Below are 27,030 nucleotides of genomic sequence, written 5' to 3'. Positions count from 1 at the left end.
AGTACTCGATTATTTTACTTAATTAAAAGTAGCACTGCCACAATATAAAAATACTCTGTTACAAGTAAAATGCCTGTGTTCAAAATGTTACTTGAGTAAAAGTACAAAAGTATTGGCATCAAAATATACTTAAAGTACCGAAAGTAAAAGCACTAATGTTTGAAAATAGCAGATCTAAGAGCTCACAACGCGTCGCCATGCGACGCATTGTGAGCTTGTAGATCTGCTGTTTTCAGAGCGCAACACCCGAGCGCAACCAAACATAATAATACAGCAGTGGTCTCCAAAGTACAGTACAGCTCTCCAGCCTTTATTGATAGTATACACAGGAAAGAGAGTCGGGGAGAGAGAGAGTCGGGTTGTGGCAAAGGTCCGCCAGGCTCGGGAATTGAACACAGGACTCGCTGTCAGGCATCAGAGCCTATGTGGCACGCACCTCAACGACCCGCGGCTATCAGCATTTAGGACCCCCAATGCGGAGCGGCCAGGGACCCTCGTCAAGTCGTCACCCAACAAACACTCATCCATTCATACTTTTTCCCCCCATGCCATAAAACCAAGTCACGTTGGGTCATACAGGAAGTGGATGAGAACACTAAGGGGCTAAGGCTGGCGGCAATGGATATGTGACCCACAGTGTGCCCTGCGGAAGAGCAGGCTCTAAAGCCTCTCTGCCTGCCTTGTTTAATTGAGTCCGCGGGGAAATCAGGGGAGAAAGAGCTGTAGGCCAGTGTCTACGGGCCAGACTGGCAGGCACCTAAAAGGGCACCAACAACAGATCATATCACTTAATGTGATCACCCTCGGTGCATGCGCCGCGGCCCGGCCAGCCGCGCACAGTGACAACTGGAGCCGTCGTTTAGACCTGTACTTAAACGCCTGGCCGGGCCTTACTCCAGATTTCTCTCTTCCTACACCAGCTGGTTCTCAGGAAGGACCCCCCAAATGAATATATATTTGGCCACGGACCCCCATCTGAAAATACTCTTGTTCCATTTTCAAAAATGATAGCAGATCTTGTGAGCTTGCAGATGAGCTATTTTTAAATAGTCAAAGTACGACTAGGGTTAAAGTGATTAAACTGATTGTAACCCATTGAGACCTGAAGCCGATTCTACATGTCTCCTAAATCTCAACAGTATTCTGATGTTTCTATATCAGTGGTGCTCAATCTTTTTCATGTCAAGGACCCCCAAAATTATATGTATTTGGCCGCGGACCCCCATCAAAATATGTTGTTCCAGGGACCCCCAGAAGCAAAGATTTGAGTTAAAAATGTTCGCTTTAAAAATATATATATTCAAAGATTTGCACACATTTTCACGATTTTTCAAAAATAGCAGATCTACAAGCTCGTAGCGCGGCACTCGGTGCCGCGCTATGAGCTTGTATATCTGCTATTTTTGAATAGCCCAAAGTGTAAAATAATGCTTTTTAGCTCAAATCTAAAAATGACACAGTTCCAGGTCTCAATGGGTTAACAAATTGTGTTGGGGACCACCTGGAACCCCCTTCAAGGACCCCTGGGGGTCCCCGGACCCCACTTTGATTGAGAAACCACTGTCCTTACAATACATGGCAGAGCATGTTGGAGCATGTTTCTCCGGTCTGGGGTTTGTACTTTGTGCTTTCATTCAGATTTGTTTCGGGGGGGGGGGGGGGGGGGGTATCAGATTCCTCGCGAGCAGCAAATAATAAAAAATGCGATAACAGATGTGTCGAATAAAAAAAGAGTCCCGATCTCCGATCATGGTGTTTGTGCAACTTTTCTCATTTCCTTTTCTTGAAGACCTTGGGAAAGTCTTCTGGCGGGACGACTCGTCCTTGGAAAAGTGTTTTGGCAGATCCTGATGCGCGGCGCGGCTATGTAGCATTGTGCTTTAATGGGCCTGATCAGTGCTCTATATGGCTGAGAGGCTGTGACAGTTACTGGCTGTGGCCCGTGGAGCCGTGTCCCCTGTGTTTCTGTGTGTGTGTGATCTGAACCACATGGACCAGACAGGCCGGGGCCCATTTACTATGAGGAAGAGAGGCTCTCACTACTCTGACCCAGGCGTGTTAAAGAAAGAGTGCAGGGACGGATTTTCATTCATGGGATATTCAGATGGTGGCGGCCTGCTTCGTTGAGAGTCACGTATAGTCTCTCCAGGTCGTCCTCAGACGAGCCCTCCATCGTTGCTTCCAGTCGTCCCGGTTCTCCATACATCTGGCCAGTTCATTGGTATTTTGCGCTCCTGTATCATTTTTTGAGTATACATCCACGTGTGTCATTGTGGTACGTCCTCGTGACCGATGACCGTGCGTTGGTTCCCACAGCACCAATTTGCTGGCTGGCAGTTCTTTCTTTTTTTTTTACTCATTGAGTGCCATTGACGTGTTTCACGTGTTTTACCGCAATGGCGCAACATGCCAATGACGTGTTTGACGTGTCTTTGAAAAAAAATGTTAAAAAAAAGAACCCAAGATATCATCATTTGAAGATTTGCTGCTCCTTCCACTTCTTGTTTAACTTATTACTGAAAAAGGCTGTATCTCGGCTCCTGAGCACATTTTTTTTTACTATGTATTTTTCAATGTTATGTTATTTTCAAAAGGCAGACAATTAATGTCAACGAGGTCCAATGACCTCGTTGACATTTGTGAAACCACACAGTGCAACCCTCAGTGATTAGCACCCATGAGGGGATCGATTATACTGGAGATAAATATTCTGTGACTACTTGAAAAAGGTATAAGATAATTGAAAAATTGCTGGCACAGTTCGCAATTATTTTTTTATTTAATTGGCACTGAATGAGTTTAGAGTAGCCAAATATTTTTTACCCCCTTTTTCTACTCAATTTAGTCATTAAGCCAATTGATTCCTCCCCACACACATTTCTGTGTTGTCACTGCTGTTGTATCCTACTGACTCACCTGCCAGTGAGGAGCCCCCACCAGGAGGACGTAGAGCCTTCGTCCTACTCCTCTCGCCGAACACTCCCTGCATGCTGACAGGTGCCGCCCCCCCCCAGCCCGTAGTAGTACATGCAGTGACCAATATCACCCTCCTCCCCGCCCGGCTTCCCCTCCCCCGAACACGGGCCAATTGTGTTCGTGTAGACGCTTGACAAAGCTGGATGCACCACGGTGGATTTGAACCCACAACCTCCGTGGTGGTGGTGGGCAGGGACTTTACCACTGCGCCACCCGAGCGCCGGCTGGCAGTTCTTGATGTCTTTGGCAGTGTGTGTGTCTCCTGCTAGTCTCATTCTCCTGGCTGCTATTTTCTCGCTCACACTTGGCATTCCCCCCATACAGGATCTTGTTGGTAACATGTGCACTCTTGCTGATGTTAACTCATTCAGTGCCAATGAAATAAAAAAATAATTGCGAACTGTGCTCAGCAATTTTTCAATTATCTTATACCTTTTTCAAGTAGTCACAGAATATTTATCTCCAGTATAATCGATCCCCTGATGGGTGCTAATCACTGAGGGTTGCACTGTGTGGTTTCACAAATGTCAACGAGGTCATTAACAAAAATATGTTGATATATCAGTGGTTCTAGAACTTTTTCATGTCAAGGATCCCCAAGATTATATGTATTTGAGCCGCAGACCCTCATCTGAAAATATCTTGTGCCAGGGACCCCCAGAAGCAAAGATTTGACTTACAAATGTTCGCTTTAAAAAACACATATTCAAAGATTTGCACACATTTTCAAGATTTAAAAAGAATCTACAAGCTCGCGGCACTACAAGCTTGTAGATCTGCTATTTTTGAATAGCCAAAGTTTAAAATAATGGTTATAGCTAAAATCTAAAATGACACAGATGTGTTCCCGGTCTGAATGGGTTAACTATTCTTGCGTGTCTCTCCACTGCTACGATAAAAACGGGGGGGAAAAAAAACATTTCATCTCATAAAACCAATGTACCAAATAAAAATATATCTTCGAGGTTGACAAGGTACTAGTTTCCAACAACCCCCACAATAAATAAATTAAGCGATATCACACTCGAGGGGGTGCGTTTAACATCATTATTGGCACGTCGGTGATGCATGCGGTCAGGGAACGAAGGCCATTGTGCCAAGTTCCGTAAGAGCATCGCTAGAAGCACACCCTCGAGTGTAATATTGCTATTATACAGCAGTTACAACATGAAAGATGTATGATGAAAATAACCACAAAATGAAAACATTTTCATTATGTCTCTCATTTTGTTGAATTCGCAATTCACTCTTAAAATGAGAATGTTTTTAGGGTTTTAGGGTTTATCTCCATTTCCCTGGAAATACATGTGGTCTGACTAATACCTGGAATTAAACTAAAGTTTATTACTCCGGTGAGTATAGCCTTTGTAGCCTAACGACATAGAAACAGAGGTTGTGGGCTTTTCCAAAGTGAATAGCTCAAGTATTAACTAAGATATCTGCTGAAATAAAATAAAAATGTAATAGTGATGATATATTAAAAAACAAAAAAAAACAAAAAATTATCCCACGATTTTTTCATCCAGTGCCAATTACCTAAACTGTAATCCTGGGCGCTACTCTCCCTCTGCCAGCCTGGGTAGAGCCTCGAACTGAGCTCATGCTTCCTTCAATGCATGAGGAGTGAGCAGGCCACTTCTTATCATCACCTGCACCTCACCTTTACCTATACCCTAGGGGACACTAGCCTGGTAAACACCCCCTCCCTCCGGAAATCTCATTTGCATTTGGTTTCAGGAAGGAGGGTCTGGGATTGCTCACAGAGTAAAGCTGCCCGAACCGCTGCGCATACGAACCAATCAGCGGCTGCTAGGGGCGGGATCATCCAATCACCTGCCTAGTAGCTTGAAAAAATGAAACTCCGTCTGTCATCGATTCTGCGCCCGGAGTCTCAGATGCAAGTACGCTGTGAAACAAAATGTGTGTCGCAAGCTTCTTCCATTTGACGGAGTGAGGTTAAGGGGACACAGGGAGAACATGCAAACTCCACACAGAAAGGCCCTTTTCGCCAACCCCACCTAGGGCTATAGGTGCTGATTTGATCACATTCTAAATGTCTAGTTGACCAATCAGATTGCTTGGTCAGAACTACGCGTTGTATAGGCGTAGTAGGCATATGTTCCCAGACTTTTCTCATCTCCGTGGAGAAAAGTGTGTCTATAGGGCGGGACTTCTGTTGTGTATGTACTTCATCCGGAAGATGACTTTTTAGACCAAAAAGTACCTTAATGGGCGGTACTTCCGGTTAGACCCTCTCAGGCTCCGAGAACACCATTCAAAACCGAATAGAACATGGTGGCCGCCCCGCGTCCATTGATTTCAGAGGAGAAGTGGGACCATGTTATATTCGGTTCCTCAAGCTATGTTACAGAAAGCAGAGACAGAACCAAAGTCCAAAGTTCCAAACACAATGGAACTCTGATGTAAAAAGTGTCATGGATTGCATTTAGCTTGTTGTTTATGCCTTTATACCCACTCTTCATGTTGCCCAGAAGGATGTTGTGGCATTGTGTATTGGAGAGGTCGGCCATCCAGCAGTAATTGGGTTAACCACTGTCGGTCAACCTGGCGTCTACATTTTTTGGGAATGTCATTATAAGTAAAAACGTTTCCCAGATTTTCACATACGTTTCAAAATGATTTCAAATAATGTCAATAATAGCAAAAATAGCACATGTACACGTTCACAGCGGTTGTATAGTTCTGCTATTTAGTTTTTAACCCTTTTAAGACTGGGAACGCATCTGTGTCATTTTTTTGATTTCTTTGGGCTATTAAAAAAATAGCCGATCTACTGTACAAGCTCATAGTGCGGCACCGAGTGCCACGCTATTTTTGAAAAATCGTGAAAATGTGTGCACATCTTTGAATACATACATTTTTTAAAGCGAACATTAGGGACCTCCATAAGCAAAGATTCATAGACACAGGCTGACACGTCATGTGAAGTCTGGGTCTGGCAGAACCAGGTCTCCTGGTCTTGTTAGGAAACACTGGTCTCTAGATCACCACCTCAAAAAGGAAAGTCCCCCCCCTCCCCACCCCCCCCCCACACCGCCGGGGTCACTCCCTGACCTCTGGGGGGGCTGGTTCTCATCCTGTCCCGGGCCCTGCCAGCCCAGCGGGGATGAGTGACGTGCGTCACACAACCGCGTTGGGTTCTTCTGAAGCAGCTCTTTGTTTCTGTGCTGTGGCCTGTTTCCCGCATGTTGTTCCGTTTGCATTATTCCGCTCCGGTCCGGTCCGCTCCGGTCCATTCCGCTTCGAGCTCTGTTTCCGCTTTTGTTCCGTTCTATCCTCCTCTGTCCCCAAACTCTCACCTCTTTTTATTTAATCCATTAAGACCGGGAACGCTTCTGTGTCATTTTTAAGATTTCTTTGGCTATTAAAAAATAGTAGATATACAACTCACGAGCTTGTAGATCTGCTTTTTTTTTTTTTTTTTTTTACATTTTGAAAAAATTTAAGCGAACATTTTTAACTCAAATATTTGTTTCTGGGGATTCTACAAATGTCTTCTGAATCCTAACTGTGTTTTTTATTTTTATTTTTTATGTAGCTATATAATATCAGTGGTTCTCAGACTTTTTCATGTCAAGGACCACCCAAAATGTTATGTATTTGTCCGCGGACCCCCATCTCAAGTGGGTTACATTTGAGTTAAAAATGAATATATTATATTCAAAGATTTGCACACATTTAAAAAAAAAGGTTTCCTAAAAAAAATAAGCAGATCTGCAAGCTCATATAGCCGCGCTATGAGCTTGTAGATCTGCTACTTTTTTAATAGCCAAAGAAATCTGTAGAATGACACAGATGCGTTCCCGGTCTTAATGGGTTAATATAGTCGGTGGCCGGCAGTATACAGTATATACCAGCAGTCCCTGCGCCACTCAGGCTATTAAGCGTGCCAACGTGTCGTCACCACGGGGGGGCGGGGCATTGGGCGTGGCATTGGGCAATGTTAAGTCAACCTGGTTTTTACCCCTCAAAGATGTCCGCAGCTACCAAAAGACACTTGTTGACGCCCCTTTCAGGTTTTTTGGCACGCTCTATAGGGCAGCAGGAAGGCTAGGACTTTGATGGGTCTTGGTAGGAGGTCTGGTAGATAAGGGTTCAGCTCCAACTCAATTATAGGGCGGTCTGATCCCCCCCGTCCTCCCCGTCCCCCCCCCCGTCCCCCCGGCTCCAACACAGTGACAAGATGGCAGCACCGATAAAGGACAAAGCAGCATTAAAGGAGTAGTTCACCCAAAAAATGACTTATTTTCTATCAATTGCACACCCCATCAAGCCTTGAATCCATGGATTTGTTTGTGTTTTTGTCGCATTCCTAAGCTAATAATTTGATTCCTGTGTCCTACCGGCTAATGTATCCGGTAGGAGACACAAAGTAGATTATTTGTGTCTCCTACCGGAAATACACCCGGGCATCAAATTATTGGCTTAGGAATGCGACAAAAACTAAAATAAATCCATGTATTCAAGGCTTCATGGGGTGTGCAATTGATAGAAAAAAAAGAAAAAAAAGGGTGAACTCCTCCTTTAAGGCGCCGACCAGGGAACACTGTCTCAGACTAGACCACTACGGCAGGGGTGCCCAAAAGGTAGATCGCGATCTACCAGTAGATCACAAAGGCTGTGCAGGTATAGACCACATGACATGCCCCGAAAATATAAAACAAATATCAAGAAGGGCCTGTCGGCTCCCTTCACGGCTTCTATAGCAGGCAAACCCTTAACCCACAATGCAATGCTTTGTTTTTTAAGTGTTGTTACGTCAGTAGCATTACAAAGATATATAAAAAATGTGCGAGGCTAAGAACCCGAAAACCTACCACTTCCATACAGAATGGGTGGAAGACTTTTTTTTTCCACCCTCCCCACTATTTCCCATTCCAAGTGCGTTTGTCTGATATGCAACGCCATGCAACACACCCAGCCGTACACACACACACACACACACACACACACACACACACACACACACACACACACACGCAAAAGAACCCCGTGCCCTAGCATGATCGCTCCGGGGCGTCCAGCTGTTGAATGGCATCCGCTATAGCTGTGGAGGACGTCATGGGTACCCCTCACCCCCCCCTGTCTTTTCCACAGCCGTTCACTTCCTCTCTCTCTCTCTCTCTCTCTCTCTCTATTCCGTAGACCGTTGGAGCGCGGCGCAATTATTTCTGCCTTTCTGCCTCTCCTCTCATAAAGAACAGCTGGATCCTCAGCCCCGCACATGTATCTTGGTGTAAATAAAAACGAGAGCTATGGGAAGGAGGGGGTGTGTGTGTGTGTGTGTGTGTGGGGGGGGGGGGGGGGGGGGGTTCACATTGGTCTCATCATCTGGTAACTGAAGAAGGGGCTGAGTTCATGGAATTTGGATGGCTAAAACAGAGCTAGGCGGGTGGTGGTGGTGATGGAGGTGCTGGTGAGATGTGGCTCCGATGAGGAGAGTGCTGTGGACGCGGGGTTCGTGGTGGGAAAGTACAATAACTAAGTACACTTTACTCAAGCACTGTTACTGCAGTGATATTTTGAGGTACTTTTACTTTATTTGAGTGTTTCCATTTTTCAAAACGTTATACTTTTACAAGCTTGGCAAATTGTGAAAACATTTTTTTTTAAATGGACCATTCAAATGAGTCCTTTCCCTTTTGATGCCAATACATTTGTAGTTTTACTCAGGTATACATTTTAATACAGGACTTACTTGTGAGTATTTCTGCATTGCGGTATTGAGTACTTCTTCCACCGCACTGGTTGAGGGAGCAAATCAGCAACAGCGGTTGCTAAGGAAATGGAACCGCCTGTTGAACAGCAGACCCCCGACAGCTGTTCATCACAGTGGGATTATAACCCCCCTCGCCCTCGAGATGCTAGTGGCGGGGGGGGGGGGGGGGGGGGGGAATGGGGGTGAACCTCCCGGTCCGCTCTTATAGCTACATCCTCGCTCACTTCCTTTCACTGTCACACTTCACAGATTGCTCTGTGACTTCTCCCTCTGCGTTCACCTCATACGAACCACCGAGAGAGCTGTGGGGGGGGGGGGGGACGACACAATACACAATAGCGCAACACACACACACATCACACACATCAGAGAATGAGATCACTCTCTTTACACATGCACAGAAATGTCACTGGCGTATTGTCACCAAGCGCACCGCTAGTCAGCCTGATGATCAGAGACTCAAAGACATCGTTCTGAAGAAATGGCTGACTGCGCTGACCTACATACAGTGATGGTTTGTGGGAATCGGCGCGTTTCTTCAGACAGGAGCAGAGAAAGAACACCTGGTGTGTTTTTTTTTACCTGCTGTCACGTCGCTGATGTGGCACATGATGAAACAACCTTTGGGGGTGTTCAGCATGGAGCGCTGAAGACTTCATCATCCATGTTTTACCCACGAGTGTAATGTTAATGCAACTCGGAGGGAAAAAAAGCGCCCTTCGAGCGTTTGGCCCCTTCCTACTGAAAGCCAGTGGTGTAAAAAGTACTCAAGTGTTTGCGAACGCAGCGCCCGCGCAAGTGGAGCTTACTATGACACCGTGCTCGGCTTGTGTGTCTCTCTGCGTCTCTGTGTGCAGTATTGTGTGCACTGCCTGTGTGCAGCCAAGTAAATATAGCCAATATAGACGTACCATACATCAAATGAAAGGTCTTTGAAAACTGAACACACCTGTCAAGGTTGCGTTTAAGCCCGCCCCTTCCCCCGGAAGCCGGAGAAGGCTCCTAAAAACTCCCCATTGAAACCCCATGTTAAATGAAAAGTGCCCGAATCACTCCGAAACTTTTTCTACCCCCCCCTAAGTGGGGGTCTACGAACAAATACTTCGGGCTTGCATTTTGGCTCCGCCCCCCGGAAGTGGGTGAAACAGGCACTTCAAACACTTTGTTGAATTGTTCAAAAACATTCAAAGTTTTTTTTGGTGAATTTGTATTTTTCTAAGATGCTCCTTTTAACGCAGATTTTCTTTTGTATTTTTTATATATTTTTTTATTGGTCACTTTCTTTTTAATTACATTTTTTCATTATTATAAAAAAAATGTGGCCTTCGCTTCCCGCGTTCGCGCGTCTTACTTGTTTACTTACTGCAATGTAGAAGTACTGTGTTACAAGTAAAAGTCCGGAATGAACAATTTACTTGAGTAAAAGTACATAAGTATTGGTATCAAAATGTATTTAAAGTAACAAAAGTAAAATTACTAAAATGTTTGAAAATAGCAGATCTACAAGCTCACAACGGGTCGCGATGCGACACGTTGTGAGCTTGTAGACCTGCTATTTTCAAATAGCCTATGTATAAAATAGGGCTAAAGTGGTTAATTTATGTTTTATAATGTAATGATGTATATCTGCAAAGTAACTAGTAACTAAAGGTTTCAAATAATTGTAGTGGAGTAAAAGTACAATATTTGCCTCTGAGATGTAGTGGAGTAGAAGTAAAAGTATAGACAATTGGAAATACTCCAGTGAAGTAAAAGTACCTCAAAATTGTACTTAGGTACAGTACTTTAGTAAATGTACTTAGTTACTTTACACCACTGACTGAAAGCACAGTTTTTTTTATGATCGGTTTAAATCGATTACGTTCGATAAACTGTCTCCCACGCCCTAGTGGAAAAAAGATTCATAGATATTAACATCGCTGCATCGCTCCAGGATCCCGAACATGTCGGCTTTCGTTACCGCCCGCCCTCTAAACGCGCAGCCGGCATTGGAGCTGACAGGCCAACATCTGTTTTTATGCAATCCTCGTCGGTGCTATTCTGGAAAACAGTACCATGTGTGTGTGTGTGTGTGTGTGTGTGTGTGGAGGACAGATAGAATAGGATGGGATCTTATGGACAGCTGGCTTGATTTGGCTATTTGTTGTTCTTCTCCCAAAGTGTATAACTGGCTTTGAAGCGACGGGCGCTCAGTGTCAGCAACACGTACAAAACCCGTCGGGTATGCGTTTAGGCGCGGCTGGGCTCTGCGTGCATGTGCATGCATTTGTGTGTGTGTGTGTGTGTGTGTGTGTGTGTGTGTGTGTGTGTGTGTGTGTGTGTGTGTGTGTGTGTGTGTGTGTGTGTGTGTGTGTGTGTGTGTGTGTGTGTGTGTGTGTGTGTGTGTGTGTGTGTGTGTGTGTGTGTGTGTGTGTGCGCGCGTGCGAGCGTATATGCACCGGGGGAGACATCACGAGCCAAGCCAGTTGGCTGTGCAAGTTGCCCCCCCCCCCTACCCCTCTACGGGTCCATCTGTACCGCTCTCAGAGTTCAACTTGACACCCTGGATCGTGTGCCGTTGTGCAGCTGTTGTTGTTGTTCGGGGGTCGTGCTTGGTTTGTTCATCATCCTCGGTCCAATGGAGCCCTGGTGCACACGGGGGGGGGGGGGGGGGGTTCTGGCTGACGTGACAAGGAAAGTCACACGAAACCCACGAGGAGGGGGGAAAGGAGAAACGAGCACCCTTGGGGTCCAGGTGTGTGTGTGTGTGTGTGTGTGTGGGAGGGGAGAGGTCGGTCGATGGGTGAAGGTTGGACCGGTACCCCGGGAGGGTAGGGTATACGATCGAGACGTGCTTATGCCCCACTCCAGTCCCTGAAAAAAACACCTGCATTCCTGGCATCTGAGCTGTACACCAACAACTGTTTTGAATTTGTCGACCAAAACTATGACGAAAAATGTTCGTCGACTACCTCTTTTTCATTGACGAAAACGAAATATATTGACAATTTCATCTACAAATGAGACGCGTCATTTTATGTTTGGTTGCGCTCTGAAAATAGCAGATCTACAAGCTCACAACGCGTCACGCTACGATGCATTGTGAGCTTGTAGATCTGCTATTTTCATCATGCAACCAAGTGTAAAATTGTGTAGTCAACTAAAACTAGACTTACAGTAAAACATTTCAGATGACAAAAATATGACTAAAACTAAATGGAACTTGATTCAAAAGACTAGGACTAAAACTGAATCAAAATTTGCTGTCAAAATCAACACACAACTAGCTAGGCTTGCATTGGCGTACGTTCATCCACACATTTATGCCTCGGAATAATATAACCCCGTGTGGGAGGACTTGTTGTAAATTGATGCACAGCGAGTGCTTTTTTCTATCTTGCAGCCAGAGACACTGGCACAACCATGCATAACCCATTAAGACCAGGAACGTGTCTGTGTCATTTTCAGATTTATTTGGCTATTAAAAAATAGCAGATATACAAGCTCATAGCGCGGCACCGAGTGCCGCGCTATGAGCTTGTAGATCTGCTATTTTTTGGGGAAAAATCTTGGAAATTTTGTGCAAATCTAATCGAATATAATGTGTTTTTAAAGAGAAAATGTTTAACTCAAATCTTTGCTTCCGGGGGATTCTACAAATGTCTTCTAAATCCAAACATTTTTTAAATTTTTTTTTATGTCAAGGACCACCCAAAATGATACATATTTACCCGTGGACCCCCATTTCAAAATATTTTGTTCCAGGGACCCCCAGAAGTTGTAACGGAGTTAAAAATGTTCGCTTAAAAAAAGAGACATATTCAAAGATTTGCACATATAATGTTCACGATTTTTCAAAAACAGCAGATCCACGGCACTCGGTGCCGCGCTATGAGCTTGTATATCTGCTGTAATAGCCCAAAGAAATCTAAAAAATTTCACGGATTCCTTCCCGGTCTATATGGGATAAACATGGCACTCACACAAACACACACAGTCATTTTTCACACTATATTATCACGGTGAAGCTCAATAAAGCGGCATGAGGTCTGCAACAAAGGCTGCTTGGCAGACAGAACCCGGGGGCTAGTGCTGTGCTGTGAATGTGTGTGTGTGTGTGTGTGTTTCCTCTGTGGAGTGGCGGAGGACCACCCCACTCTGTGCTCGTCCAAAAACAATATTAAAAACACACCATCCTCCCTGTTCTCTCCCCCGTTCTCACATATTTACGGGTGTTGCAACCCTTGCAGAGGAAGAGATCGTTTGGTTGGAGTTTTCACGGTCCCCTGGCTCGTAAAATATGCCTTATCAGATCTCTCTCTCTCTCTCTCTCTCTCTCTCTCTCTCTCTCTCTTTCTCTCAGTGGTGGAAGAAGTACTCCAATACAATACCACAATATAAGAAAATACTGTGTTGCAAGTAAAAGGCCTGTGTATAAAATGTTGCTTGAGTAAAAGTATTGGCATCAAGAAATACTTACAATACCAAGGTATTTGTCAAATGTCTTTGAAAATAGCAGAGCTACAAGCTCACAACGCTTCGCATCGACACGTTGTTGTGAGCTTGTATAAAAACTTGTAGTAAAGAACAGGGCGTAAGTGGTTAATGTATGTTTTGTAATTATCTAAATCTGAAACGTAACTAGTAACTAAAGCAAAGTCAAATAATGTAGTGTAGTACGATGGTTCTGAAAGTGGGGTCCGCCGGTCCGGGGACTCCCAGGGGTCCTTGAGGGGGTTCCAGGGGGTCCCCAGCAATACAGCGTCACAATCATGTTAACCTCTTTATCCATTTATATATTGGCTACAAAAAAATTGCAGATATACAAGCTCACAGCGCGTCACTTCGTGCTTGAAAGTTTGAAAAATTTGAATATTATTTTTTTACACAAATCTTCTCTTCTGGGGGTCCCTGGCACAAAACATTTTCCGATGGGGGTCCGTGGACAAACATATATCAATTTGGGGGTCCTTAATTGGCACGAAAAAGTTTGAGCACTACTCGTGTAGTAGACTCTGAGATGTACAGTAGTGTAGTGTAGTAGAAGTATAAAGTATTTTAAAAAAAAGTACATTACATTGCAGTCACTTAGCAGACGCTTTTATCCAAAGCGACTTACAATAAGTGCATTCAACATTGGTAGGGAAGGAAACTACAAAGTCTTAAAGTGCATTCTCTTCTAAAACAAGCAACTAAGAGTATACCTATAGCGCTAAGGTAAAAGTGCAATATATCAGCTACCTACTGTCTTAAACAGATGAGACAAATAGGAAAATCAAATGAGCAAGAGCTAAAACAAATAAGTGTATCGAATAAACAAGATCCAATAAAACAGGAGCTCGCACAACTAATTGGCAACAAGTAGGCAAGGCAAAGAGGTACATGAGTACAGTACCTGAGTGAATGTACTTAGTTACTTTCAACCACTGCTCTCTCCCTCCCTTTCTCCTTCCCTCTCTCTCTCCCTCCCTCCCTCTCTCTCTCTCCCTCCTTCCCTCCCTCCCTCCCTCTCTCCACTGGGAGAGAAATGTCACCAAGGCCCTGTGCTCTTCACACGCTGATAGAGCTCATTTGGCGAGGCAGCCGCGCTCGAGTGGTTAATTGATTTTGTGATTAACGGCAATTAGCACTGATTACATCAGACCGAAAAGGCCTCACGTACGTGGCTTCTCTTCTCTTCTCTTGCTCTTCTTGTCCTTTGCCCTCCTTTCTTTCTATTTCTGGGGTGGGGGGTCATCCGTCCTTCCGTCCGTCCGTCCGTCCCTCCCTCCCACTCTATCCTGCAAGCTTAACCCGCCCACCTCTATTTCTCTCTCTCAATTCTGTATTCAGTTTAATTGGAAGGAGCTTTGCTGGCATGATGAGAAGACACATACATTTTTTACATGCCACAAAGCAAGTGTCAGAACTGAGAAATGTACAGTGGTGTAAAGTAACTAAGTACATTTACTCAAGTACTGTACTTCAGTAAAGAAAAAATACCTCAAAATTGTACTTGAGCATTTCCAAATGTCAATACTTTTACTTCTACTCCACTACATCTCAGAGGCAAATATTGTACTTTTACTCCACTACAATTATATGAAAACTTTAGTTACTAGTTACTTTGCAGATATAAATAATTATATTATAAAACATACATTAACCACTTTAGCCCTATTTTATATACCTAGGCTATTTTCAAATATTCTAGTACTTTTACTTTTTTACTTTTGGTAAACACAGCTGTGTCACATTGCAACACATCCAACCCCGCTTGCAAAAAAAACCCTGAAAAATGTTAATTTGCTGTTAGAAATAGTTATAAACATGTAGGCAAGACTAGCTTGGTATAAAGCTTCTGTTTCTCTCTCTCTCTCTCTCTCTCTCTCTCTCTCTCTCTCTCTCTCTCTCTCTCTCTCTCTCTCTCTCTCTCTTTCTCTCTTTCTCTCTTTCTGAAATGGCAATTATTAAATCTGTTCATAGGAGAGGCTAAAATGGCTATTTACAGTAGCAGGAAGAATAGAGTAGAAGACAGGGCAGGGCAAAATGCTCTTCCTGCTTTCGTATCTTTGGTCAAAGCGAGAATATGGATTGATAGTTTTTTTGTTTAGTTCGTTAAACTTTATTTAGTTTCTAAAAGGAATGAACAACATTGAGGAATTCATCGGAAAGTGGTGCTATCATGATGCTTTATGTTCTGTGGTCATTTTCTATATTTTTTTAGGTAGTTTTTTTTTAAAGTATTGATATTGACATGTTTTTTTGTGGTGTCTTGAAAAATATACTGGATTTTGAATCGTTTTTTTTAACACATTGATTGCCTAGATCGAGTTAATTTGTTTTTCAAATCCATCGCTTGCGTGCCGCAATTCTGAAGAACGAGTTAACTCGTTCTTTGGAATTTTCATTGTTTAATCTGTGATCGCGCTGTTCTGTTTATTTTTCATCATCAGTTTCGTTTTCCACTTAGGCTACGTCACACTCACCCGGAGCCGGATGCATAACGCAGATTCTGTTTCCGGGTCACATTTTTTTCCCCCGGTCATTTTCGGCCAGAATAGGGAAAAACACGGTTTTTCACACGACTAACAGTCACACGACTAACAGTCATCGTCGTCGTGTATCACAACGGTCTAGTCGGCGATCGGCGATTGTCGAAAACGTCACATCCGGTTATGACGTATTTGACTGTTTGAGCCTGTTTGGAGGGGGTGAGTGAGTCAGCGAGTCATCGAGGTGTCAATTTTGCTGCTCTCTGCTGGTCGATCCTGGTATGTGTTTATAACCGCAGCCAGAGAAACTTAAATTAATTTAAATTACAAAATAACAAAACAAAAAAACACGCAAATCGCTGGCACAGGGGTGAGTACATTATGAATATACTCTGGCAGTCAATGTGTTAATAAAAGATTTGTTAAAAATCAAAAAAAAAATCTCTCTCTCTCTCTCTCTCCCCCTCCCTCCCTCCCTCCCTCTCTCTCAGGTATCCGTTCCCCACGGTGTTCAGCAGCTGCAGTAAGAAGGACCTGAGCGCCAGCTTTGAGAAGGGCGTGGGCATGTGCCTGTTCAACATGCCCGAGGTCAAGGTGCTCTACGGAGGGCAGAAGTGTGGCAACGGCTACGTGGAGGAGGGAGAGGAGTGTGACTGTGGAGAGCTGGAGGTAAGGGGAGACCCCTAGGGGTCCATGGGGGGGACGGGGGGACCTGGGGGTCCCCCAGCAAAATTAGTTAATAAAGCGTCACATTCATTTCGACCCCTTTGTCCATATCTTATACTTTGGCTATTCGAAAATAGCAGATCTACAAGCTCGTAGCGCGGCACCGAGCGCGGCACCAAAGCCGCGAGCTTGTAGATCTGCAATTTAAAAAAAAATCTTGAAAATGTGTGCAAATCTTTTTTTTAACACAAATCTTTGCTTCTCGGAGTCCCTGGCACAATGCATTTTCAGGTGGGGGTCCGCGGCCTCATACATGTGTGGATTATTTTGATATCGGTTCGATACTGATATATATATATATATATATATATATATATATATATATATATATATATATATGTTTAACCCATTAAGAGTCTAGACCTGAGGCCGATTCTACAAATGTCTTCTAAAGCCTAGCAGTTTTCTGAAACACGTACAGTACGTTGTTATATATCAGTCGTTCTCAAACTTTTTCATGTCAAGGACCCCCAAAATGATATGTATTTGGCAAGGGACCCCCATCTCAAAATATATTGTTCCAGGGACCCCCAGAAGCAAATATTTGAGTTACAAATGTTCGCTTTAAAAATATATATATTCAAAGATTTGCTCAAATGTTCATGGTTTTAAAAAAATAGCAGATCTACATTACATTATTACATTACATTACAGTCATTTAGCAGACGCTTTTATCCAAAGCGACTTAAATGGTGCATTCAACAGGTAGGCAAGAAAACTACTAATCACCAGAAGTCTTAAGTGCATTCTCTTCTAAAACAAGCAACTAAGAGTATACTTAGCGCTAAGGTAAAATTGTTGTATATCTGCTATTTTTGAATAGCCAAAGAAATCTTAAAATGATACAGATGGTTTCCCGGTCTGAATGGGTTAAGGCCGATATTGCTGATACTGATATATACGTATGACTAGGGTGACCATACGTCCTCTTTTACCCGGACATGTCCTCTTTTGAGGAGCTGTCCGGCCTGTCCGGGGGGAGTTTCTAAAATCCTTCAAATGTCCGGTGTTTTGGGACTTTTTTTTTTTTTACACTGAAGGCGCTAAATATGGTCCTTCCGTAACCCTGGTTCCGCAACACGGCTGCTGACAGGCTGCTGGAGGCACACGTGACTCACGTGTGCCTCCAGCAGCCTGTCAGCAGACGTGACCAAACACACACACTCACACACACACTCACTCACTCACTCACACAGACACACACGGAACAGTGTCGCGCTCAGCGCTGCCTATCATTGCTCCCCGAAAAAGTTACACAGACAGACAGAGGCGGAGAAAATGCCGAAACGCAAATGTAACTTCACGGATGAAATGCGCAAAAAGTACCCGTGTTTTCGTCTGGGTCGTGACAAATGCGAAGCAGAGTGTACTGTTTGCAAAGCAGGAACATATGTCTCCGTGGCAAATAAGGGTTCTTCTGACCTGCAAGCCCATATTGCCACTGTAAAGCACAAGAAAGCTGTGCAAGGCGAGACTTCTTCTGCCAAATTGACCGACTACTAATTAAATAACAGGCTACTTCTCTTTTTTCTTTTTGTTTAATTAACAGGTTTTGAGGCATTTTTTACATTTGTACATGATTATAGACACGAGAGAGATGTTATTTTGAAGAATGGGGTACCGAAACATTAAATAACAGGCTACTTCTCTATTTTCTTTTGTTTTATTAACAGGTTTTGAGGCATTTTTTAAATTTTTACATTATAGACATGAGAGAGGTTATTTTGAAGAATGGCTCCCCCAAAATAATTAAATAACATAACCCTAACCTAACCCTAACCCTAACCTTAAAACCGAAATAAAGTAAAAAAAGAACAGTTACAAAATCCACCCAAAATCCACCAATTTTTGCCCAAAAAACGGCCAAAACCGCCCAGAACCGCCCCAAAAAATCGCGCGCGCACGGAACGCATGCACGCGCGCTGCGCGCGCGTGCATTCGTTAGGTGTCCTCTTTTTGGGAATTCAGAATATGGTCACCCTACGTATGACGACAGAAAGAAAAATAGCCGATCCATAAACTCAAACAAGCTTGTAAATGTGGCTGTTTTCGGATGTGTGATACCAGCAACGCGACTAAGTATAAATCAGATTCTTCATTCTGGAAGCGTTCCGCTCCGTATCCAACGCGTTGACATGTGCTTCCCACCCAGGCTCTGTTCCGCTCACACTGTAGATCATTGTGGAGTAATCACCCCGGCAACACAATTAGGCAAAATGAAATAAACGGCAAGAAGCCGGCAGAGAATTTCCTGCAATCCCTGCAACGCCGGAAACCACAACACAAACAAACATAAATCATAGACACACAAAAAAAAAATGGGGCAGGCGACATTTTCTTAACCACTTAAGACCTGGAACGCATCTGTGTCATTTTTAGAATTGAGCTAGAAAGCATTATTTTACACTTTTGGCTATTCAAAAATAGCAGATATACAAGCTCATAGCGCGGCACCGAGTGCCGCGCTATGAGCTTGTAGATCTGCTATTTTTGAAAAATCGTGAAAATGTGTGCAAATCTTTGAATATATATATTTTTAAAGCGAACATTTTTAACTCAAATCTTTGCTTCTGGGCGTCCCTGGAACGAAATATTCCGCAGGCCAAATACATATAATTTTGGGGGGTCCTTGACATGAAAAAGATTGAGCACCACTGATATAGAAGCATACGTTTTTCAGAAAACTGTTGGGATTTAGGAGACTCAGCCTCAGGTCTTAATGGGTTAACCACTTACAGCCCTGTATATTTGTCTGATAATAGCTGATGTATAGGCCCACGAGCTCGCTGTGTGAAAACGACAGTTCTTTGACTACTTATGACACATTTTGACATATTTGGAAAATGGGGACGCCAGGGTCCATGCGGTTTAACATAAAATGTATGTTAATCTTTTTTTATGTGGATATCCAACATAGATATCAAATCAAAACGGTCTACATTTCCCCAAAAAGGAAATGCAGGTTTTTAATGATTCAGTCTGACCCAGAAGCAGGTATAAAACATTCCCCCGTGATAAAGGTGAACAACAGAGGGAAGGATATCAAAAGCAGAGGCATATGGTTTCTCCCCCTATCTCCCCCAGGAAATCGAACCCTGGTGCTAATATGCAGCAGTGTTCTGACTGACAGTGGTGTCAAGTAACTAAGTACATTTACTCAAGTACTGTATTTTTTACTTTACTGAAGTGGTTCCAATTTTCAGTACTTTTACTTCTACTCCACTGCATCTCAGAGGCAAACATTGTACTTTTACTCCACCACAATTATTTGAAAACTTGACTAGTTACTTTGCAGATTTAGATTATTATCACAAAACACTAACCACTTCAGCCCTATATGTATTTCGGCCATTTGAAAATAGCCGATCTACAAGCTCACAATGCGTCGCATCGCGACGCATTGTGAGCTTGTAGATCTGCTAGTTTCAAAAGATTTACATTTTGAACTTGTGAACTTGTGAAATTCTTGTGAAACTTGTGAAATTCTACATAACAAGTACTTTTACTTTTGGTACTTTAAGTACACTTTGATACCAATACTTTTGTACTTTTACTCAAGTAAATTTTTAATTCCGAACTTATACTTGCAACCAAGTAATTCTACATTGGCGTATTGATACGTTTACTTAATTCAAATAAAACATATAACTTTTTCCACCACTGCTGACTGAGTTCTGGTGCTAATATTCAGCAGTGTTCTGACTTGAGTTCCGACATGTTTACCATGCACTTTCCCACCCAGGCTCTCTATTAGGCTGGTACTGTAGATCATTGTGGGAGTATATTTATATGTCACCCGAATTAGGCAAAATGAAATAAACACAAGCAGCAGCCGGCGGAGGTTTTTTCCCGCAATCCTCCTGCAATGCCGGAAAACCACAACACAAACAAATATAATTCAGAGAGCAAAAAAAAACGACAGCTGAAATATCTCCACAACATGTATCTCGCAGAAGGTAGAGAGCAAAGAGCTGTCATTACTGCACACATCCAATCTTCATTTAAGGGGCTCAGAGAGACTGTGAATGTATTTGTGCGCGCGCCTGTGTGTGTGTGTGTGTGTGTGTGCGTGTGCGTGTGTGTGAGTGTGCGTGTGCATTTTACTATACTTGTGAGCGCCAAACGTCCCCACAGGTGTTGTAGAATTAGAGAAACAGATATTATGACCACAATTCCTGGTCCTCACTCCTGGTTATATGTTTAATAAATGAATACATAAATACATTTTGATTGGTCAGAGGTATAGCAATCGCCAGCGAATATCCGCAAAAGTCGACTGCTGTCTGAATAAATATATGCCACATTTTCACTCCGAAAACTTCGTCTTTGATATGGAAGCTTGCATTGACTTTATAACACCCCCGGTGTGTAATGACCTTTAGGGTTAGGGTTTAAAATGCCCCCAAAAAAAAATGGCATTCATAAAATCACTGTCCTACAATGTTGATAGTAATACAAATGTGTACGTGCGTGTGTGTGTGTGTGTGTGCCTGTGCGTGTGCGTGTGTGGGAGGAAGGTCTGATAATGATACAAATTCACCGACTAGGAAACTTCGCTGACAGCTCGACGCTGTCAACTAGTGAATTATTCAAATGAGCGGGTGCCTCGCCATGCATATATGTAATGACAGCTACTCCCCCAAAAACATCTCATTCTCCCAAGATGATAAACACAGTGTATCACCGTTCAGCCGACAACCCGCAAAGGGAAGTTGACAAGAGCGGCATTATGAAATATGAAGGCAACACTTATTGTGATTCTGGGGGGAAAGGTTCCTGAATTATATTATATAACACGTCTGTTGCTATAGGAAAGAGAGAGGATGCCTTGTTTTCGCCGATGTGTACTCATTTGGTCCTTGGCCCCGGTCGCCTGCTAAACATCAGGCGTCCTTTTGAACATAAGATCTAACATAACGTTGCTGTCGGTCAGACACCTTGTAATCTCCATATTTCAACTTTTGAATGTTTTCTTTTTCATAAATGTATGCCCTCATCACTGCACACAAATGTCTCACAAAAGCACCTCTCTGCACCATTAAAAACCCCACGTCCCCCTTCACGGCGCCCCCTTCTATCGAGTCCCCAATCATCCGCAATGGACCATGAGAACGGACCCTAATTGACCATATTCACACGGGTGGCCATTTTGCCTCTTATACTTGAAGTATAAGAGGCAAACTTGAACTATGAAGTACCGTACTGGTGGGCCCCGGGGACCACCAGGGGTCCAAATTGGGACCCCTTACAGGTCTGTAACTCTGTGGGGGTCCATTTGTGCACTCTCCTTGAAATGAAAAAGATTGAGAAACACACTGCCGTACAGCGTGTTCAGAACAGAGAAAGAGCCAAGCACTGGGCTCCTAGTCAGCCTTTCTTTGAATGACATCATGCATGTCTGTCTGTCTGTATGCACACACATGCATGCACGCGTACACACAAACATGCACAAATGTACACAGACACTGACCTGATTGGTACAGTGCACGGCTTGTGACAATGACAAACACAAAACAGATGGCCCTCCATGGTGTGGGCTTTATGTGTTCTATACCAGTAATTCTAAAACCTTTTTTTTCTTTCTTTTTTTTTTTTTCATTTCAAGGACGGTTTGATATGCATTAAAGCCTCAGACCCCCATTTGATATGTTTTTTTTGTTGTCATTTAAAAAAAAATGTATCTCTGGGACCTCAATGTACACTGTAAATCCTCAGTGCTCATTTAACTACACTGAGAGTGTACATTGAGACAGTCTCTCTCTCTCTCTCTCTCTCTCTCTCTCTCTCTCTCTCTCTCTCTCTCTCTCTCTCTCTCTCTCTCTCTCTCTCTCTCTCTCTCTCTCTCTCTCTGTCTGCCCTGCTGTGTCGCTCCAGGTGACTCATGTTTCCAGGGCTGTATGTGAGGTCGTGGGTTTTTGAGCGAGAACAGCCGGAGAAGCTTGTTGATTTTATTTTTTTTAGAGAGAACTAGGAAGTGTCGTTTCCTGACCTCTCTTGCCCGGGGCTAGAAGAGCTAGACGGCATGCTGCGGTCGGTCAGAGCAGGGCCGCCGCGTCACCTCCGACAACAGCAGGCCTTGTGATGACGCGCGGGCGGGTCGGGTCGGTCCGAGATGAACTGAAAGAATAACACCAAATAGGTCCTTGCGGTCTTGTTTCCATTGGGGTACTATAGGTATTCAATTCATCAACATATGAAAAATAGCACCAAACATTCAATATCATCACAAATATAAAACACATGTACACAGTAGGAAAAGAAAAGGGGTGGGGTCACCTGTCTAAGGGAGAAGTGATAACCACCTCCCCCTTTGGCCTCCTGAAAGGTTCATTTTCAGGGCTGTTTTAAAGGAAGCTGGTGACCCACATTTTTTAAGGGATGGGGTCAGGGCATTCCACACTTGGGTGGCAGTGCTGTAGAAGGAGAATTTACCCATGTTTGTCCTCTTTTTTTTCGTTGTTTTCTCTTTGAAGGAGTGCATGAACCCTTGCTGCAACGCCACCACCTGCACGCTGAAGGGAGAGGCCGTCTGTGCCCACGGGCAGTGCTGTCAGGATTGCCAGGTACAGTATGTATGTCTGTGTGTGTGCCCACGGGGCACTGCTGTCACTGTGTGTGTGTGTGTGTGTGTGTGTGTGTGTGTGTGTGTGTGTGTGTGTGTGTGTGTGTGTGTGTGTGTGTGTGTGTGTGTGTGTGTGTGTGTGTGTGTGTGTGTGTGTGTGTGTGTGTGTGTGTGTGTGTGTGTGTGTGTGCGCGCGTGCGCCCTTGGGCAGTGCTGTCAGGACTCTCAGGTATGAAGACTGACTGACTGGAGATCACTCCGCTCAACACAAATGATTTGCTCACAAAGATACCTGGACATTTGACACATCTGACCATGAAGAGACCTGTTTTGTCGATTGCGTTGACCACTTAATACTTAGTTGTACAATCAAAGCACAAATAACTGATCTACTTGCGCACAAGATAGCTTCTAGATCTGCTATTTTTTTACATTCTGTTTAAAAATATATATATTTATGCACGGTGGCGCAGTCTGTAGCGCTGTCGCCTCACAGCTAGAAGGTCCTGGGTTCGACTCCCACCGGGGGACGCTGGGGGCGTGTTCTCTCCTCCACGTCATCAGTGCCCATACCCTAGGTGGGGTTGGCCAAAGGGCCTTTCTGTGTGGAGTTTGCATGTTCTTCCCGTGTCCCCTAGGGTAGGTAGGTACCCTCACAAAAAATAAGCAGTAATCCTGGTCTCTATACTACCTCCCCCTGGTCAGCTGGCCTGATGGAGGGGAAAGGAACTAGTTGGAATAACGTGTTCCTTCCATGCGCTACGTCCCCCCCTGTCAGGTGATAAGGAGCGGCTTGCTAGCTCCTCATGCGTTGAAGGAAGCATGAGCTCAGTTCGGGGCTCTCCCCAGACTGGCAGAGGGAGAGTAGCGCCCAGGATGACAGGCTTAACTATTAGCACTGGGTGAAAAATGGGTTACAAAATGGGATGAAAATATCATTAAAATATATAAATATATTAAAAAATATATATCTATATAAATATTTGTAAACATTTTAGAAATAGGGGCGCCAGGGTTACTGTGATCAATACCTGTTCTGACATCTCTTTGTCTGTCTGTCTGTCGTTTTGTCTGTCTGTCGTTCTGTGTATCGTTCTGTCTGTCTGTTTGTCTGTCTGTGTCTCTGTGTGTAGTTGAAGCCGGCCGGCACCCCGTGCCGCGAGTCCAGCAACTCGTGCGACCTGCCGGAGTTCTGCACGGGCGCCAGCCCTCACTGCCCCGCCAACGTGTACCTGCACGACGGCCACGCCTGCCACCTAGTGGACGGATACTGCTACAACGGCATTTGTCAGACCCACGAGCAGCAGTGCATCACGCTATGGGGCCAGGGTAAAGTGTTGCTTTAGAATCTAAGTTAAAATGACAGGCACCGGACCCAAGGTTGAGAACCAGTGATTTTAGATGGGAAATCGAAGCACAATTACTTTTGCTACAGCAGTTACTCACTACCTACAGTAGCAGCAGTGATGGAAATAGTCTTTTTCATTTTTTTCTAGATCAGCAATACCACTACTTTAGTTACTAGTTACTTTTTGTAGATTTTCATTATTATTACAAAACATGCATTACCCTATTTAGCCCTATATACATTTCGGCCATTTAAAATCCATTTAAAATAGCCGATCTACAAGCAGTAGATCTGCTATTTTCAAAGGATTGTATTCATGTGAAACTTGAAAACTTGTGAAATGGGACATTCTGCAGAAGGAGTACTTTTGGTACTTCTAAGTACGATTTCGATACGAATACTTGTGTACTTTTACTCAAGTCAATTTTGTATTCCGGATTTTACTTGCAACAGAGTATTTCTACATTGCAGTATTGATACTTTCACTATAAAAAAATGTAGTACTTTTTCCACCACTCCGGAGATAAGAGGTTTCTTCCCCCGACAGCAACGAAATGTACTTTTACTTTCTTTTTCCACCGCTGCGTGTAGCAGTCTAGTGAACACGCTGTGATTTGTGCCGTATTGTAGGAGCCAAGCCAGCCCCAGGAATATGCTTTGAAAGGGTCAACTCTGCAGGAGACCCCTATGGGAACTGTGGCAAAGACTCCAAGGGTTCCTTCGCCAAATGTGAAGCAAGGTAAGATTAATGGATTCCTTTTACTACACGACCTTTACCTGTGGAGGAGACAACTTTAACCCATTAGAGACCGGGAACGCATCTGTGTGCTGCGCTATGAGCTTGTAGATCTGCTGTTTTTTGAAAAATCATGGAAGATTTTGGCAAATCTTTAAATATATATATTTTTAAAGCGATTTTTTTAAATTCAAATCTTTGCTTTTGGGGGTCCCTGGAGCAAACCTTTTTCATGTCTAGGACCCCCAAAATTATATGTATTTGGCCACAGACCCCCATCTCAAAACGTTTTGTTCCAGGGTTCCCCCAGAAGCAAAGATTTGAGTTAAAATGTTTCTCTTTAAAAATATATATATATTCAAAGATTTACACACATTTTCAAGATTTTAAAAAAAATAGCAGATATACAAGCTCATAGCGCGGCACTCGGTGCCGCGCTATGAGCTTGTATATCTGCTATTTTTTTATAGCCAAAGAAAATCTTAAAATGACACAGATGCGTTCCCGGTCTTAATGGGTTAAGCAAAATAAAAAAAGAATGTATTCCTCAATTATGGTGGAGGGGGGGGGGGGGCGGGGGGAGAAAGGTCACGTTTTATTTATGAGATGTGTGCAGAATTAATTTAAGTGCCGTTCGCATAGGTTATATATATTTTTACTCTCCTAGTAGTTGTCCTTGGCCAGTGGTCGAGGAAGTACTCAGCGCTTTTTTACTTAGGTATAAGTAGCGATACCGCCATATAAAAATACACCAGTACTGGCATCAAAATGTCATCCTTAAATATCAAACCAAAAAAAAGCACTCAAAAATGTGTTAAAATCTTTCGAAAATAGCATATATATACGAGCTCATAACACGTCACATTGTGAGCTTGTACATCAGCTATATTGGAATAGCCAAAGTAGGAAAATAAGGGCTTAAGTGGTTGAGGAAGAAATTATATGGCTGCTTATATCTAACCTTTATATTTTACCATCACTTATAGTACTTCTACAATACATTATGATATTTGACAGCTTGTAAGAGCCTAGATGTCTCCACTGGGCCTAATAGCTATTGTTTTGGTACAGCCTATCTTGTGTTATGGTTCAGTTTGTCCTTGAAGCAGCTACAGTATATAACTATGATCTCTGCCCTGTGCTCTTGGCAGAACTACCTTTTTTCACTGACGAAAACAAAATAAAAACTAAGCTACGATTACTAGAACTGAGACTAAATATATTGACAATTTCGTCAACAAATAAAAACTAGACCAAAATGTTAATGTTAAGGAGGGACTAGTGGAGAAGAGATCCAGTAGAACTAAAAGACAAAGTCATTTTATGTTTGGTTGCGCTCGGGTGTTGCGCTCTGAAAATAGCAGATCTACAAGCTCACAACGTGTCACGCTGCTCGGCTAGATCGGCTATTTTCAGCATGCAACCAAGTGTAAAATCAGCGATTACGACACCATCAAGGCACCGCCAAAATACATTTTAATACTAAATCTATAGTTGATTTAGTCAACTATAATCTTATGATATTTAGTCGACTAGAACTAGACACACATTTTTACATTTCCGATGACTAAAATATTGAATTTTATTCCAAAGACTATGACTAAAACTAAATCAAAATTAGCTGTCAAAATCAACACTGCTACCGTACCACTGACTTGAGTGTTATTGTATTTCCCCCCATGATATCATGTACATAAAGCATAATCATCACCACCTAGAATATTGTCTCGACTCCTATGTGCCTCATCGATTGCCGATTGATCCAGAATTCCACGACAGTGGTTAATGTATGTTTTGTAATAATAATCATCTAAATCTTTAAAGTAACTAGGAACCAAAGCTGTTAACCCATTAAGACCTATAAGGCCGATTCTACAAAATGTCTTCTAAATCCTAAAAAAACGTATGTTACTATGTCAGTGGTTCTCAATATTTTTCATGTCAAGGACCCCCAAAATGTATATGTATTTGGCCACGGACCCCCCATCT

The 27,030-nt window shown here is 43.3% G+C and overlaps 1 protein-coding gene across 1 annotated transcript in view; it reads left to right on the top strand.

Moving 5' to 3' along the window:
• adam12a (ADAM metallopeptidase domain 12a) overlaps positions 1-27,030 on the top strand; it is a gene marked incomplete at its 3' end in the record, with an annotated part of 211,479 nt that overhangs the window by 157,893 nt on the left and 26,556 nt on the right. The window contains exons 12-15 of the mRNA XM_080455765.1: positions 16,161-16,338; positions 22,869-22,958; positions 24,091-24,286; positions 24,936-25,044. Of these exons, the coding sequence (XP_080311891.1) occupies positions 16,161-16,338; positions 22,869-22,958; positions 24,091-24,286; positions 24,936-25,044 (573 nt within the window). The remainder of the gene's footprint in view (positions 1-16,160; positions 16,339-22,868; positions 22,959-24,090; positions 24,287-24,935; positions 25,045-27,030) is intronic.

Source organism: Gymnoscopelus braueri (assembly GCF_963280865.1).
Source record: "Gymnoscopelus braueri genome assembly, chromosome: 17".
NCBI classification, from domain to species: Eukaryota; Metazoa; Chordata; class Actinopteri; order Myctophiformes; family Myctophidae; genus Gymnoscopelus; species Gymnoscopelus braueri.
This window is presented reverse-complemented; position numbering and strand designations above follow the sequence as displayed.